The sequence below is a fragment of the Condylostylus longicornis genome, unplaced genomic scaffold (assembly GCF_029603195.1).
Source record: "Condylostylus longicornis isolate FDR11 unplaced genomic scaffold, ASM2960319v2 ptg000038l, whole genome shotgun sequence".
Lineage (NCBI taxonomy): Eukaryota > Metazoa > Arthropoda > Insecta > Diptera > Dolichopodidae > Condylostylus > Condylostylus longicornis.
Genome location: NW_026578007.1, coordinates 17,100,634 through 17,119,387, shown reverse-complemented (window position 1 = coordinate 17,119,387; position 18,754 = coordinate 17,100,634). Strand labels below are relative to the sequence as shown.

At 23.6% G+C, this 18,754-nt stretch overlaps 1 protein-coding gene across 1 annotated transcript; it reads right to left on the bottom strand.

Moving 5' to 3' along the window:
- LOC129609061 (xenotropic and polytropic retrovirus receptor 1) lies at nt 1-18,448 on the bottom strand. Its single transcript, XM_055520917.1, has 6 exons — nt 18,295-18,448; nt 13,868-15,053; nt 13,599-13,793; nt 6,387-6,601; nt 5,278-5,520; nt 1-302 (listed from the first exon to the last, which is right to left on the bottom strand). The coding sequence occupies exons 1-6, from the start codon at nt 18,361-18,363 to the stop codon at nt 156-158; spliced, it is 2,055 nt and encodes a 684-aa protein (XP_055376892.1). The 5' UTR covers nt 18,364-18,448; the 3' UTR covers nt 1-155.
- Between the last annotated feature and the right edge of the window lie 306 nt (nt 18,449-18,754).

Genomic DNA, 18,754 nt, shown 5'->3' with positions numbered 1-18,754 from the left:
TTTTTTTTTTTTCCATTTTTCATTTTTTAATATAATATTATTCTTCTTTCTTTATGGGATCAGGATATATAGTAAGTACAGTTGGATCTAGTATGTATGCACACTCCTTCGCATATATATAAACAAAGAACAATATATGTACAGTAATAATTGTATTATGTGTCAATATCTTCAACAGATTCACCTTCAAGTAAAAGTCTCGGTTCATGTCTGTGCCTTAATTTATTTGTTAAATTTTTAACTTTATTATTTCGACGATTCTGTACACCATTTTCTTCGTCCATCATTCTAAGTATAGTGACCTGAAATGAAAAAAATGGAAAAAAAAACCAAAATTAAAATAATGAAATACATACACAAGTTTAAACGGAAAATTATAAAAAAATAAAACAGGATAAAAGAATTTTATGTAAACAAAGGATTAACAAAAAGGACAAAGGAAATATGTATAATAAAATAATATGTATGATGTGCTCAGCACATAACCGATAACATTACATATTTTCTGAATAACATTTTAAAATTCTAATGAACATAACTAGTTTAGGATCAGGGGCTGCATAAATAATTGAATATACTTCTCTTACAAATTGTACTACTAATATATCCTACTTATATTTATATTCTCCTGTAAACAACTAGAAATACTACTAAAATACTACCTAAATACTATTAAAAAATATAAAACAAGTTTATCTCAAAATAAATTTTTGTAATTCAGTTTTACTGAAAATTTTGTTAATCATTCGCATTGAAGAAATTCAATTTGTTTTTTCTATTAGAAATTGTTAAAAATCGACTTTCCTCGTTTCCTGTAGAAAACTTGCCGAGTTACTAAAACCTGTCATACTATTAAAGATTTAGAAAAATTATCACTAAAATAAAATCATATACAATTATGTTTATTAAAGTCATTTTAAATAAAATTGAGATTCAGAAGCAATAAACAGATACAAGCGACAATTCCAACATATCCTTAAAAAAATTGTTCATTTCACATTTCTTTACATGAAAATATGAATTTCTGTTAAAAATTCAGTTTATGGAATTTGATGTTATTACAACAAGACCGCCCATATTGTTTACAATAGAGTCCGTAAAAAAATTAAAACAAATAAAAAATATGAGGAATACTAATGAAGAGTTAATGAAAGAAAGAATAAAAATCAGAAAAAAAAAAGGTGAAATGTGAAACATTTAAAAAAAAGTTTTTCTGTATATTGAAAATTCTACTAATTTTTTTTGTTTTTTAATGGTTGTACAGTGAAACACTTAACATTATTATTCAGATCCATTTTATTTTACTTTAATTGAATATTTAAATGAGGGTATGATATGTGGCTTTATATAGTCCAGATATTATATTTTAAAAATACTTGAAGGCATTAATTTTATAATTTTAAAAAATTATTAGTATAATGTCGACTATTGTTTGTCACTTGAATTTTTATAATATAATCGCAATACTGTATATAAAATAGATTGAATGTTAAGGTTTTATAAAAAGCAATACCTAATAACTTAAGCAAAAAAAAAAACAGTTTTCTTGTGCCATTATACGCTTGATTCATTGAAATCACAACTTTAAATCTATTCTAATTAATAATAATTTATTATCGAACGCAATTTAATTTAATAATGAATCGACTAGGGTCCAAGAATCATTTTAAAATTAATAAAAATGTGAAAATGGTTAAGGAATTGCCTCTGTAATATTTTTCATTGATGATATTATATGAAATATAATTTTAAACGAACTAGTCATCTACATATTTGAAAAACAATATTGAATTTTTAATTGATACACATATTATAGCTGAAATCTGAGTAAAGCTACTTAAAATTAAAATTATTGAATTTGACCTTACTATATATGTTAGTATTGACTCTTAGCTAATATTTGCATGAAATTATATTTAACTAGTGGGTAAATGAGGGCAATTGATATGGAAATTAACATGATTCTTAATATAAAATACTATAACTGACATCAACTGTTTGTAATTGAAAAAAGATTTTGTACAATTTTTTCAATTGATCTTATATTATAAATCTTTCAAAATAATTTGACTAAAATATTAAATTTTTGATATATTAGTTTTCAAATAAATATTTTGTTAATTCGAGAATAAAATTACCCAAAAAATATCGGTAATAAGCCAAAATTTAAATTGCTTGTAACAAATTTTAACAATAAAAAATAAACTTCCAGATGATTTTCAATAAAAATTGTTATAAAAATATTTGGCATGAATGGTTTTTATAATTAAAATATTGAAGGAATCAATTAATAAAGCGAAAATTCTATAAATTTCATCCCTTTGTTTTTCTTTTAAATCCTATCATATATGTAAAGTCTTTATAAACAAGTGTTAACAAAATTTAATACAACCAACATAAACAAAACTGAATTTAAAATTTTTACAATTGAATTTAAAATGGAAAATGTAAATTGAATAAACTTGTAAAAATCAATAAGATTTTTTCTACTTTAAAATTATTACTATATTTATTTGACATTAAAATAATTCAATAATTCACTATAAATATATAAAGAAATAATTAAATGCAATTGTGTATAATTGAAAAATTTAAAAGAATTTGACATTAATAATGTTTATTCATTATTAATTATTAAGACAATAATTGAGTATGCAATTTACGGTCATCCTTTTTTATTAATTAATTTACAAATTTCCATATTCGAAAAATATTTAACTTCTATTTAAAAATTTAATCAGTATTCAAGTGAAATCTGATTTTCAAATGCATATGTAAATTTTATTATTAAAATTAAATCTTTTAAAAAAATTTCTAATTTAATTGAAAATAAGTTCATTTTCCTAAATTTGAATTGGAAAATTTTAAAATAAATTTTTGAATTCTATTAATCTGAATTCTTTTATTATATTTATTAAATTTAATTATATTTTTGTATTATTTTTAAAAAAAATATCACACAACTACCACAATTTTATTCAATGAACTGGAAATTTTTTTAATTACAGCATTCAAAAATTAGAAGATTAAATGTCAATATCATGTCTGAAACCTACACACACATGCTCTGAATATGATGAGGAGGAAATTAATATGAAATCAAATATGATAATTAAATTATCATTTTTAGACAACTTTAAATTCTTAATTTTCTAAATAAAGAAATTGGTTTGAATAAATATGGAATAAATTTAGAAATTTTACAATTCAATGCCTTTTAAAATTATAAATACATACATATTCTTAAAATATTTTTAAATGGATTAAGTGTTAAAATTAAAATACTTTAATATATATACATACATAAAAATTATTTTTAAATTTTCTTATAATATAATGCTATATTCGATTATCCTGCTTAAAATTTAAATTTAAAACATTTTATTTTTAAACATTCATCAAAAGTACAATGACTTCTTTGAAAATTACATATGTATGTATGTAAATTTTATTTATAAAATTAATCAAAAAAAAAATATATTTTTATATTATCAAAGGACTTTTTTTTAAACTAGTATCTCACAAAATATATTTCACTAAATTTAAATTATATTCGAAAATTGAATAATGTACTTGATATAACAAAATAATAAAAATTAGAAATTAAAATTCCAAGTTTTATATTGTAATGTAATGTGTATAAGTACAGGACTCCATTGAATAGGACGATGTTATTAATTAATTTCAAATTATTCATTTTTATGATATTCCAATTAATTTTAAAATAGTTTATAAAATATTGATGATAATATTATCTATTAAAGCACATCTATATTCAGCATATTTAAACAGAGAATGTAATATTTGCTTTATATAATCGAATTCATATCTAATATCCTGAATATATTTAAACAAAAAATAATCTACAATATATGCTTTATATAGCCAAAGACCTATGTACATAAGTTTATACGAGTTAGTAAAAAGTTCAGAAGCAATTGAAATTTATAAATATTAAAATCAAAGATAAACTACTTTTGAAAAATTTAAAATTAGCCTGGAATCATTTTAATGCAGTGAATTTTTAAATTACTTTAATTTAAAAATAAAAAATAAATTTTTAAATTACTTTAATTTGGTTATTAATTTAACAAGAATTTCAAATTTAATTAATTCTTTGCTTAACAGTATATTTAATATTCACCAATTTGAATAATTTAATCTTAATATTATTATATAAAATTATTTTCAATTTTAGTTCATCGTGATATTCAATGAATGCCTGTACATACATTATATTTTGTAAATGCAATATTTCATACATATTTGATGTTTTATGAATAATTCCATTCAATTATTATTATACTTCAAAAATATTATACATTTTCAATTTAAAGACTAATATTTTATTACTTTTAAAGGGACTCTTCTTCTAATCAAAATATAATTTATTCTATTCTCAAAATAATATGTTAAAATATATATACATATATGCATGAATTATAAAATAGTATGAGTAACTTATGAAATGTACAAAATCCTTTTTCCTTATAGAAAATAAAAATTTTCCATAATTTTTCTTTTTCTATTTTCGTCCAAATTTTCTTCGCTTTCCTTTTGTTACTGATATAATATTATATCAGCATATTAGTATAGCTCTGTACAATATGAATACACATAACTTGCGGTAATCTTTAAAATTACTTCTGATATAAAAAAAGAAAAGAAATGCAGCGTTACAGTGACTTGAATTATATTATGATAAAAATGTAATTAGAAGGCTCAAATTTTTGTAAAAAAAACTCAAATTTTACACGAATTTACACGGATTAATTGCTTTTTCATATTTATTTCCAATAAGTCTTACAACCCAAAAGAAATGAGCCCAAAATTGTAGATAAGTTTCCCGAATAAACTAAAATAAAAAAGAATAAATAAAAATTTACTTAATTAACAAAATCTTTAAAAATAAAAAAATTAACAGAAATTTTGTATTGCCTTTCGTTTTCATTCCTCTCTAAATCTTATAACACAATTATTTAATAATCCCCTGTTGCGATCGATTACATACAAATTCAATTCAGCATCAGTTCAATAATTTAAGAATAGCACTGTTTGTCTAGACGTGTTATTAATTTTTTTTTCTACCATCTTACACGCATTGAACTTAATATACATATACATATGTATATACTTATATGTATGTATATTTTTACAATGAAATTCTTATAATTCAAGGAAAAAGAAATATGCATGAACAAAATAAAACTCAAAATAGGGGAAAAAAAAATGAAAAAATGAAAAAAATTTAAATTGAAATATATATGGAAAACATACCTGATCTGAACTATCCATTGGTGCAACTGATATATCTCTGACAGCTCTAAATTTACCACAATTATTTAAATGTTCATTTTCCAATCGAAAGAAATTCCATATAAATCTTCGAAATACTTCTAAAGGACTTAAAATTGTTACCATAACATCACCACCAATATATCCGCCTAATATTAAACTCATTGATAATGTCCAACCAAAACGTAATATAAAATCTTCAACAATTGAAATATAATAAAACCACTAGAAAAACAAAATTAAAATAAAAATTAAAATGTAAAATCAACTAAAAACAAAAAATTTTTAAATAGCAAGTTTTTAAGATTAGCAAATTTCCTACAAAAAATATTACATATTATGGAGCACAATTGTAAAAACTCAGTATTGCTCATTGGTGAATTCTGCTCTAAAAAAAAAAGAAGCTGCATTACTAAAACTCTAGTTTAACTTATGTTTTATCAAATTCAATCAAAAATTTTGACAATAACCGGAAATAAAATCCATTAGGAATCTCTATTGATTGCTATTAAGAAATGAGAATGACTGCAAGAATATTGACTATAAACTTAGCGTATACATAAGAATTTTAAATAAACACTTTTGAAATTTCAAGATATTGAAGTTTAAAACTCGAAGTAAGAACTAGAGAAAGATAAGGAAAGGTATTTCACCGAGGAAATCTGCCTTTTATGCCAATTCATATTTTAATTTTTAAACTATTTGCATAAATAGGGTGCAAAAATTTCGTAAATGGACAAACGAGTATTGAGATACCGCCTACAATCTATTTTTTTTTAAATATTTTTGGAAAGCATTACAAAAGCATAGAAAACAGAAAAATAACGAGCATAAAAAGAAAACAAAAATTTGTGGTTCCAAATTTCGAATCCTTAACAAAAAAAAAAAGAAACGAACATAAAAGGAAAACCTTAAAAATATTTTTGATTATACAAGGAAAAAAATACTTCAAGAAAAAGAAAAGGATTCAAAGAACAACAACAGCATCAAATTGTTTTTCCTCCTTATTTTTTTCCCTAAACTTGTAACGATACTCCAACGATTTTATCTATGCTTATATAGGTGTTCAAATATTTTATTTTCGCACATACCGTTGATGAATAGACAATTTCCTCTCTTAAAAATTTATTATCTCCAGCTTTTGAATCAAATAAACCCCAATCCATTTTAATATCCCATGTATATGCATAACAAGATGATATTATTGATGCTATTATCCAACAATAAAACCATGGATTATCCCAAAAATTTGCGTAAACTGATATTGATGATGATGATAATGATGATGGTGTACTATTTGCTGGTACTGTGAAAATAAAAGAATAAATTTTATTTAGTGTAATGTTTTAAATAAAAAATAAATTCAAATAAATTGAAAATCAAAGTTAATGAAATTTAGAAAACTGAAATTTTGACAATAAATAAAATAATTACTTTTGTAATGGAAAACGAGAAAAAAAATAGAGTTAACCTTCTCAACTCTGTGATACCCGTACGAATTTGTTATCCTATGTGCGAATAAAGATGCCATAACTATCAAGCCATATTTATGAAGCACATCGGCCCTACTAATATATTCGCTTGTGTGAAATTTCAATACCATAGCTTTTATAGTTTCTGAAATATAGTCAAATAACTTTTCAAGTTGTATAGTAGATACCAGAAGGAGCCAAGTAATTTCAACGACTTTTATGAGACACATTGGCCCTACTAATATATTCGTTTGTGTGAAATTTCAATACCATAGCTTTAATAGTTTCTGAAATATAGTCAAATAACTTTTGAAGTTGTATGGCAGGTACCAGAAGGAGCCAAGTAATTTCAACCACTTTTATGAGACACATTTTCCCTACTACTATATTCGTTTGTGTGAAATTTCAATACCACAACTTTTATAATTTAGCCAAATAAATTTTGAAGTTGTATGGCAGCTACTAGAACCGGTACCCCGATCATGTCCTTAATTTAAATAGGGTTCTGGCACTTACTACAATAAATCATTTGTGAAAATTTTGTGAAATTAGCTCATTTAACTTTTGAGTTATCGTTGGGACAGGCGGAAGGACGGACGGACGGACGGACAGACAAAGCTAAATCAAATCAGAATTTGACGCTGATCAAAAACATACACTTGAGTTTATATCTAAGACCGTTATTTCTTAGCGTTACAAACGGTAAATTTATACCCTTCGAACATACGTTCGTACGGGTATAAAAATATTTCTACCTTAAAATGCAAGTTTTGGAAAACTTACTGCATTCGAACCATAGCCAATTTTCAAATTCAGAAAACGCAACAGAGGTGACAACTCATTCTATTTTCAGAAATAAAATCATAAGTAAATAATGTGTACAATAAGAAAATAAACTGTATAGTATTGAACCGATTTTATTACTTCATTTTTATATGTAGCCCATCAAATGGGTTTCGAATTTTGAAAAAGAATTTTCGAAGTTAAAAGTTTCCAATTTTTTTCAAATTAATTCGGAAACAAAGTCTCTTCGTGTTCGAAAACGTGTAACCTTTATTTCTTAATATAATAAACATACGGAAATCTAGGTCTCAAATTGTTATAGTCTTAATTAATTAAAACTTTTATTAAAATCTGTTAGATACCAGTTAGGAATTAAAACACAAAATATTAAAGTTGAACAATTTTACTCTTAAAATTTAAGAAAATTCTGACTTAAATACTCTCTAAATAATTAAAATTAATTCTCAATAATTTCTGAATAAATTATATAAAAACATTAAGAATGGAAAAATATTATTGAATTTATTGCAATTTTTATTCAATTTATATTTTTTGTAAGTTCTCTATAATTTTATGTACTGTAATTGATATTTTGATTTTTAATAAAATTTCATAAACAATTCCTGCAATTTATAAGAATCATTGTATATGCATTTTTTTTTTTTTATTGAAAATTGAAATTATTGGAATTGAATTAAAATAAAATTAATTATCAATAAAAAGATTGAAATCAAATTATACGTGTGCATAATATGAAAATCTTTTATTATACGTGTATTATAACCTAAATTGACCCCCCAACAATACAGGTTCAATTTATTTTATTTTTATTTTTATTTTATTTTTCAACTTTTAACTTAATTAATTAACAATAAAATTAACGAATCTATGAGAATTTCAACCAACAATAATTAATTCATGTAGTTTGTGGAATATTGTGGTTTTATTTTGTGGTTGAATTCATTATACTATATAGTTTTATAAATAATAAGGATATTATGTAAGTTATTTTATTCCATTCAGAGTGTCTGGCTGAAAAATAATATTATAAAGAATGTAGAATAAATTGTGTTAATTAAATGAAAATAAATCAGAATTTGATAAGAAAAAAATTCTATTTTGAAAACGTTTCTTTAATTAAAGAAATAATTTGAAAGCAGAAATTTCAGAAAACTTAAACGTAAACTATTACGACAAATTAGAACACGTACGACAAATATGAACTAAAGAATGCTGGTAAAAAATCTTGTATTGTCTGCTTTAATTCATGTCGAAAGTAATATTTTGTTTGCATTATTAACACAATCATATTTCAATTCTTTGCTTTTAACAAGATTTCATTACAATTTTCAATTTCTTGGACCTGGTTTAAAGAACTGCAAATCTTAGAAATTTATTGTATAATAGCAATATTCCTCCCTAATGCGCATTCCTCCTACTTCTATACATGGGTAATCGCCATAAATTACTCACGGGGTGATAGAAAACATAATAATTTGTAAATTGAACAATATGGGAAAAAATACCAAAATTTTAATCTTTATTTTCTTAATACTAAGATAAATATGCATCCTCAATAAATTTCTCTCCCTCAACTACTAAATTGTGTTATATATTGCGGTTTGGTAGTGCTACACGTGTGTTTTTGTGATATACACCATTAAAACATTTAATTTTCAATTAAAATTGATGAAACCTAAAATGGATTTATTTGAATTGCTTTTTGTATTTCAAATTAATATTAAGCTCTTAATCTAATTAGTACTTCCCGAAATTAATGAGATTTTATAATAAAAAGATTTACGAACTTAAGGAATGAAAATGCTTAGAATCTCAGTCGGTTTTTGCGGAATTTGAGAGAAAGAAAATATGAAATCTGACCACCAACGGACCCTAAGTGGTCTAAGGATACCCTTCGGGAGGCGGCATCAATCTAATCACAAAGAAATTTCAAATGAAATCAGGTTTATCAAAAAAAAAAATGTTGCATCACTTTCATTACCTATTTTATTATTATATTTTGCAATTGATCTTAACATAATTCTTATGATATATTTTATTGGTTTATTAACAATAAATAAGCAACACCTGTGCTTCATATTATAATAAAAAGAAATGTATAAAATATCATAAAAAAATAAATTTCCATTTTCCTCACTTTCTTATAAAATGTAAGCATGTGTTTTGCCAAAAAAAATAAAACTTTCCTAATTTAAAAATTTATTTTTATTGGAATTCAAAATATCAACAACAAAATAATATTTAACCTATCGTTTACCCATGATAGACTTATCAATTTTTTAAATTAATGTTATTGCAAATAGATACGAAATACAATAGGAGTTATACATATCTATTTAGTACATCGCATCTACACAGACAGCTCACCAAAAAAAAAAAAGGCTATAAAAATAAAAATATTTTATCAAATACATTTTTCGTTTAACAAAAGCAATACTCAAACCAAAGTATCATTTAATATTAAACTGACAGTATATTGGCTATATATACATACAATATACACTAATGCATATATAAAATAAAAAAAATAATATAAAAAGAAAATGTTTTTTCTTTTTTTATTTATCCATTATGCACAATTTATTGTTAAACATAGAAAAAAAATTAATAATTTATTTCATAGAAAAACATTTTTATGAGAGCAGTAAAAGATCTTAGTCTTACTTTTATTTTCAGTTTCATATAAATTATGAATATGAAAACGAAATCTAATAGGACTAGCATATGGCCGATTCTATTGTACAAAATATTTAAAATCCTTTATGAAAATTTAAATATTAATATTGGATTGCTAGGCGATTTGAAAATTTCTCTAAAAATTACCCTTCATTATTCACGGGGCATTGCCCAGTGAAGTACCACCTGCATAGGCTGGGGAAGCCGGGCTCCCCCCTATGCAGATTTTATGGAGGTGGCGATGAAACCGCCGTGCACATTCTCTGCGACTTTCCGGCACTGGCTGTTCGGCGCCGCAATTGTCTTGGACATGGGTCCCTAAGTGTTCGGGAACTGTTGTCCAACTTCCTTAGGGATATCTGCGTCTTTTTGGTTGGGACGGGGATAATATAGATGGGAGCGTGGGGAGGTTACAATAAGTCAAGAATGGCTGCGGTGGCTTTGGGGGTTACTCCTGTCCCACTCGGTTCCCTTAAAATCTACAAATCAACAAGATTCTACCCTTTATTATAAAAGATTTGTTTTTAATTTCCCGATTTTCTCAAAAAAAAATTATTATATTAAATTTAAATTAGTATAATTGCAATAAATCCCGTATTAAAATTCCAGTTCTTTTCATCTGATTTCCTAAAATGTTTAGCCAAATATAGTAATTGAAATTTCTGGAAGACATTCCTTCATCATAAATTTAATCATCAATTGTTCAGTCTAAATCGATAGGCAAAAGCATATAAATAACGAATGGACTGCCCGGCTAATCTCAATCATAATAGTTTTTCCCAATGAAAATTTAATATATGAAATTTAATGATATCATCACAATACCTCCCGTTCTTATATTCTTATATGAACAATAAAAGCTAAGTATTTTTCAATTATAATTGCTTTCTTATTCCTTTTATATACAAAATTTTTTTTTTTGCTTTGTGTCCATTATTTTGAAGAACATCCTTTTTTTTTTCTGAAATTTTACTTTTATTAAGTGATCTAACTTATAATTTTTGAAGAGTAAAAGATAAGAAATGACATTAAATAAAATAATATTTTTATACATAAAATTTGACTTATTATTTGTATAAAAGTTAATTTAGCTATAAAAAAAAAAAAAACTTTTGAAAACAAATTCAAAGTAATTTGACTTCTTTTGTTTTCATAATTTTAAATTACTACCCTTTTAAATTTATAAGAATATAATAGCTATTTGTTTATATAAATAATTTCTTGTAAAATATTGACTACCAAGTACAAAATAAATTATAAAATTTAAAAGAAAATTTTTCAATTTTATTTTTTAAATTTCAATTAAAAATAAGAGAAATACAACCAATAAAACTACTCCAAATAACCAAATAATTTTAAAATATGTAATTAAAAAAGTTTTGGTAACCCCAAAATTTTATTAACTATTTGCAAAGTTCTTATAGTCAATAAAAACAAATAATTTATATGCAAATTTAATATTTTAAAATGAATATTACATACAAAAAGTCTTCTACTCTGAATATTCCTGCACTGAATTACTCTGAAAGTTGTTATATGTAATTATTATAGTAATTTAATTTAATTGTAATTAAATGAATGTATTTCAATTGGAATTTAATTCAGAATTTTCTTTTTTATTATATTTTATAATTTAAATACTGAATAATAATAATGGATGGTAGTCAAAAGGATAATTTTTCTTATTCATTACAAACCATGAAAAGCACCACATATAAAAAAAATTAAAATACAAATACTTAAATGAAATTATATAGCAAAATTTATTTTTAATTATGTCAATTAGTAATTGTATGCACAAATTAAAAAAAAAACTCATGATTAATTTAACTCGTAAATTATTTTAAATTCATGATGCATTATAAAAATTTATAGAATAGTGCAAGGGACTCTAATATAATCCTACAAACTGTAAGAGTACTATATGATAATTTATTATAAAACTAAAACCAATTTTTTTTCAATCAATCTTGATTCTCTCTTATTTTAGTCCTTACTTCTTATACAAAGTATTCCTAATTTGTAAAATTTTTTTATTTAAGCTCATGGTTTTGCTTACTCTACGAATACTCGTTGTAATTTTTTTCAAAATTCAAAGTGTTTTCAAAATATTACAAGTTTTTATGAACAGAATTCAAAAAATATTTATTGAAACAATACTAGCTTCGCACTCGTGGGGGAAGGCAGACACACAATTTACCGTTATATGCGGTCACGTTTCACTATTACTTCGTCTGTACAAATCTACACTCCTATAAATCTAGAAACAGTACTAATAAAATGAAAAATATTAAAAATATTAGCAACACTTTCCCTTAAAAAATCTAATTTGGTAATATTTTGAATTTTATTTATTATTTTAATATCCAGTTTTTCATTAAACAACTGAATGCAACTTTTTGTTATATTTTTTATAAAACTTTTACAAGGATCATTACTTTTATTTATTAAGTTTTTGGATTTCCTAACAAGAACTTAAAGGAAATACATACATAGCTACGTACAGCACAAATATTGATGCACATACTTAGTAAAATATTAAATTGCTTTGTATAAAACCACAATATTGTTTCTTATAAATTCAAAAAATGTCCTAACCGCTACTACAGCAAGATTGTAGGATTATAAAAATACAATTCTTCATTATTTCTTTAATGTATGCATGTACATATTCACACATATTATATGAATTTACAATTACTTGTTTGAAATACCAAAGGAAAAGTAAAAATTTAATTTTTCTTAATTTTATTAAGAAACAATAAAACATTTTATACAATGCAAATTTCTCCTATTACATTTTTATAAAAAATACTGTGTATGGATGTTTTTAGAAGAAAAAAATATATTAAATAAAATTCTGTTGTGGTTATCCCTTACTCTACCATTATTCATTGTAACTTCCAGCAATGGAAGAAGAAATTTAATGAAAATTCTTATTCAATTTAAATACTCAAATTGAAAAAAATATAAAACTGCAATTTCTTAAAATTATTTCCATAAAATTAAATTCAAATCTTATATAGAATTGCATGTTATCGTACTCTAATAATATGAAAAATCTAGTAAGAAATCTATAATATAAAGTCATTCACAATGATTTTCTGCAAAATTTATTTAAAGACTTAATAAATTAAAAAAGCAGCCTCAAAACCTAGAAAACAACCAAAACGGATTTTTCAATGTATATCTAAACCTAGAAAATAAAATGATTATGAACAATTTTTTCAATTATTTACACGTACATTGTTTAAGAACACCTTAAAATTTTTAAAATAAATTGAAAAAATCATATGAATCAACATTTTTCAATTCATGCCATTTTGAAATTTTATAAATTTATCAATTTACCTGATGTCATGTTGAAAAGAAATGAGAATATCACAACAAAAAATGATGATGCATATTTTGCAGCATTTACTAAATGAGGAAATGCTTCTTTTGTATCACGATAACGTCTTAAACATTGTGCGAAACGAAACCAAGCTGGTAACATTGCTACTAATGGCCTGGTAAAATTACTTTGACGAATACATGTTTCTGTATCTTTAAATAAAAAAATTAAAAAAAACTTTGGAATATTAATAATAAATATTAAATATATAATTATTTATATTTACCAATTGGTTCACCCCATGTTGGATTTTTACTAAAAAAACATATAAAATGATGTAAATCCATAAAAGCTGGTACAATACTATTTAATTGATCAGCAACCCAGAAATCAGCGAATGTAACATAAAAGAATGGTGCTAACAATATACGCCCTAAAACTCTTACTGTCCAATATCTAGCCTCATGACGAAATGTTTTTGTTGGATTTAATAAAAATACTGCCATTGCAGTATATAAAAATAATGGTGCAGAAAATTGTGGTATACCTAAATCAACATGATATATAAAACATAATACACATATTGTCCATATAACACCAAATATTGCTGCTAATTCCATAATATTTTGTTCAGATAAATGATTTCTTGGATCCAATTCAAATATTAATACATGATTAACACCAGATGAACGCCAACCATATACATTAACACCCCATAAAAATAAAAATTCAATAATAAGTAATGGACCACGAAATAAACGTAATGATACAATAATATCTGTACCGATATTATGAAATAATGATGATAATATTACAGCTAACATAAGTACAACAAAAGCACCCGAAAATAAACCAACTTTAAATGTTGTCCATGGACTTTGTTGTTCACCTAATGGTGGTACTCTTAATCTTTTCATTGCTTTTTGTCTATCACCACCTTCAATATCTTGTGTAAATACTGCTTCTGTTTCTTGTATTAATCTATCAATATCTTTATTTGTATAAAAATGTGCTGCTTCAACTTGATCTTTATGCCATTTACTACCAGTATCAACACTTAATAATTTATCATGTTTTTTAAGTATTTTACGAAAACCAGTAAAATTTAAATTTTGATAATTTTGTAATAATATTAAACCTAAATAAAATTCACTAAATGCTAATTTTAAATCTTGTAATTTTCTCGCTGGAAGATTTTTTTTAATTAATGGTGCTTTTGCACGCCATGCACGCTTTTTATCAACAATACCATCTTCTAATGTTTCTGTTAATTCACTACGTAAATTACCATATTTACGTGTTGCTTCTGCCATCTTTTCAGAATAAAATGTATTTATTTTAGCTAATTCTTTGTCACAATAATGAAAAAATTTTTCATCAAATTTTGCAAAATATCTTGTAACAACTTCTGGATCAACTAATTCAGCTGATGGTGATTGTTCAACAGATGCATAAAGCATTGCTTTCATTTCCTAAAAATATAAAAAATATATTAATGAAAATATTATAAATAGAATACCATTAATTTTAATAAATTTAAAATCCAAATCTATTATATTAAGGAAGATTGAAATTTTAACCGGTTACTGAATTGATTTGAATCAAATTCGCTGTTCATTAACACTAATTTAATATTGAAAGTGAAAACTAAAATGAAAGCAATAGTTTTGGTCCCATCCGCTACTTGACACCAAAGTAAAATTGGTAACATTTATTTTAATTCTAAATAAAGATCAAAAGAAAAATTTGCCCAAAACATTCTTTTGCAATTTGACAAATAAACTACCTAAATGTTGATGTTTAAACTAAGCAAGTATTCCATTATTTTGAAAAGATTCGATTCATTTTCAAAAATAAACTTATCCAAAATTATTCAAAAAAACTCTCATTCTACAATTCCTTCAATATTATGTTTCTATTTTAATTATCAGACTTCATTATATTGCACAAAAATTATATTCATTTTCATCTCTTAAATAAGGAAGGAACCTAAATCCAAAATGAAAGCAAAACTTTTTTTCTTAATATGTTCAAAGTAGAATTAAAATGTAAAACTCAATTATCAAAAATCACTTTAATAACAAATTTCTAACATAAAACTTTTATAAATCTTTTAATTCTAATTTGCAAAATCATTTCACTCCATCTACATATCCTCAGTCAGTTGATTATTATATTAAGTAGAATAAGATCAAACTAATTGCAATTACTTTGTACTCTAATAATAGTAAAAATCTATTCAGGATATGAAAAACTATAAAGGAACAAGCTATATATAAATGAAAATGAATATAAAAAGAGAAAGGAAAGAAGATAAAGATAATTGACAAATTTCATGTTAATTAGTATGAACGAGTAAAATTAAGAATTCATTGACTTAAAAATTGGAAAATATTATCAACTTTATTGTATCCTTTTTTTATTACAACCAATATAAATTGTTTAATTGACATTAAACATGTTGAGTTATTTTATTCGTAGTAAAATCCCAATTGTTTTATAGCAAGGATAAACCTCATTAAAAGCGATTAATGAAATGATGAGATAGAAGAATCATTAGAAGAAGAAAAATGATAACACACGTGAAATCATTTCATTTAAAATAATGTAGAGCTCATAAAAATAATCTAATATTTAAAACTGAACTTTGATTTACTCTAAACAAAGAAAATGTAAACTTGAATTGCTAATATCATGTCATGGCATCATAATTTTCTTAGCTCTAAAGGAAATATTATCTAGTGTAGCGCACTTAATTTGCATTATCAGCATTATCTTCTATCGGATATCAAATATTGTAGAAACATAAATATTTTACATTTTTAAATTTCTAAATTTAGTAGAATAAATTTCTTAAGTAGAAATTATGCAAAAATTCTATTTTAAAAATAGTCTCTTAAAAAAAAGTTGAAATAAATTCATTCATTATAATGTAAATTTTTTCTATCTATCTATATACCTACTTATACTACCTACCTAATTTAAGATAAAATCAAGGCAAAATTCCATTTTAAATACAGAACAAAAAAAAAATTTTATTTGAAATCAGCATTTATTCTATTTTACTAAATTCATAATGAGAACAGCTTTTATATTATAATTTTAAGGTCAATGGATTTCGCAAAAAAAATATATATATACCTATTTTAGAGATACTCAAAGATTTTCATGACGAAGTTTTGTTTATTCTTTCTTTTTAGGCTGTGTTTTTAATGAAGAGAATTCAAATATGTGAGCCCATAATTTAAGTACCTATACGATTTGCTTAATCGTAATTTGAATTGATTTCTAAAATTTTTCTAATAAAAGTAAAAGTAGGTTTAGACCTATATAATTTTGTATCACAATTTTATAGAATAGAAGAAAAAATACATAACAGCTTACAGACCAGTCATTTTGGTGAAGGTGGACATATTTTTGTTTAGATCCAATTAGACTTTCAAAAGTTCATTCAAGATAATCTGTAAAAATTGTGTTCTTTAAAATCCAAAATCATTCATTTCATTCATTACGAGTAAAAACTTAGATTTGAACTGCTTAATCTTATAAGATCCATAATTTGTAAGAAGTAGGTAGGTATGTACTTGCAATCTAATCTATGTGCAATTTTAAAATTTACGCTATAATTTCAAATAGATATTATTAAAAAAATGTTATAATAATATAAATAAATACAGCAAAAATGTCACTTTTAAATAATATAACATTTTCATTTCATGATAGTCCATTTATCGACAAAATGCATCTGCCACTAATAAAACTTCTATAAGGTTTTTGACACAAATTGAATTGAATCTGAAAATTATACAGCAATTTAGTTTAATCAAGATTATATTCGATCGGCTTAAAATTTTATTCCTATACAGAACTTAAGTTAGTATGTACTTAAGTTGGTAGAACTATGTATAGTTCTTATAGTTAGTATTATGGCATTTATAGGCAGTTATAATTACTTATATTTGTATATACATATATATATATGTGTATATGTGAAACCTTTACCTATTCAATAATAAGTTCAAATGTTTGAAAATTGATTGATTTCAAAGCACGAATAATGATTTCATTCCACTTGCAATCATACAATCAAACACTCCATTTATTTTAATTAAAAAATAATAAGAATCAGTCTAATTAACTGCTTGAAAATACAATAACCCTAAGTTTAAGAAATTAAACAAAATAAAGATACAAATTCAAAATTAAAAAAAAACAACAAATTAAAAGCTTCTCATAACATCATTGTAAACAAGTTTATAAAATATTTCAAGCTTTTTTCTTACCCATGCTTAACTAGCATGGGGTAAACAAAGAAAAAATTTTGCCGGCCTACAAAAACTTTTTTTTTTTACTATCTAATCAACCTTTTAAAAAACAAAACAATGCCAGAGCACGTGCTTGATTTGTTTACTAACAAGTAGATAAACTTTTGTATGTACATAAATACGAAACCCTCAACATCAATATAACACAATATAATTTTTGTTTTGATTTAACTAAAATGTCATAACAATTAAAAATATTGTCATGCGCAAAATTTTCATCAAGATTATATTATTTTTCTATTTTTTCTTCCTTTCTCGATGTGACAATGACAAATTGGAAAGCTTCTTTTTATAATTAGTAAATTAAATTGAAAATGAATTTTCTTTATTTTTTTCCTCCTCTTTGCAAAATGGAAATTTCCAATTTTTAATAAATTTATAATTTTACCTCATAATTAATATATTGTTTTCTCCATTCTGGTGTTATATGAGCAGATAAATGCTCAGCGAATTTCATTTTTATAAAATTTTATTTTTTTATACTACGGAAATATTAAAATTTAAAATTTTTTTTTTAGCAAAATTTTTTACAAGAAATGAAAAAAAATGTTATTTACTTCTGGAAAAAAATTTGATTACTAATATCTGTCAAATGAAATGTCAATCAAATTTTGATTTATTATAATTAATGAAAATTAAAAAATGTTTATTGGGAAATCTAATATGAAAATTTATTTGTTATATTACTCACCAGATGGCTAATACCGTTATATGCATTATACTTCAATATGGAAAATTTCACAAGAACAAGGATGGATTGAATTGAAAATTTTAGTTTTTTAGAAAAATTTTTAGTAATCAGTATACTTAAAAAGTAAATATCAAAATTTTAAAAATAAAAGGTATAA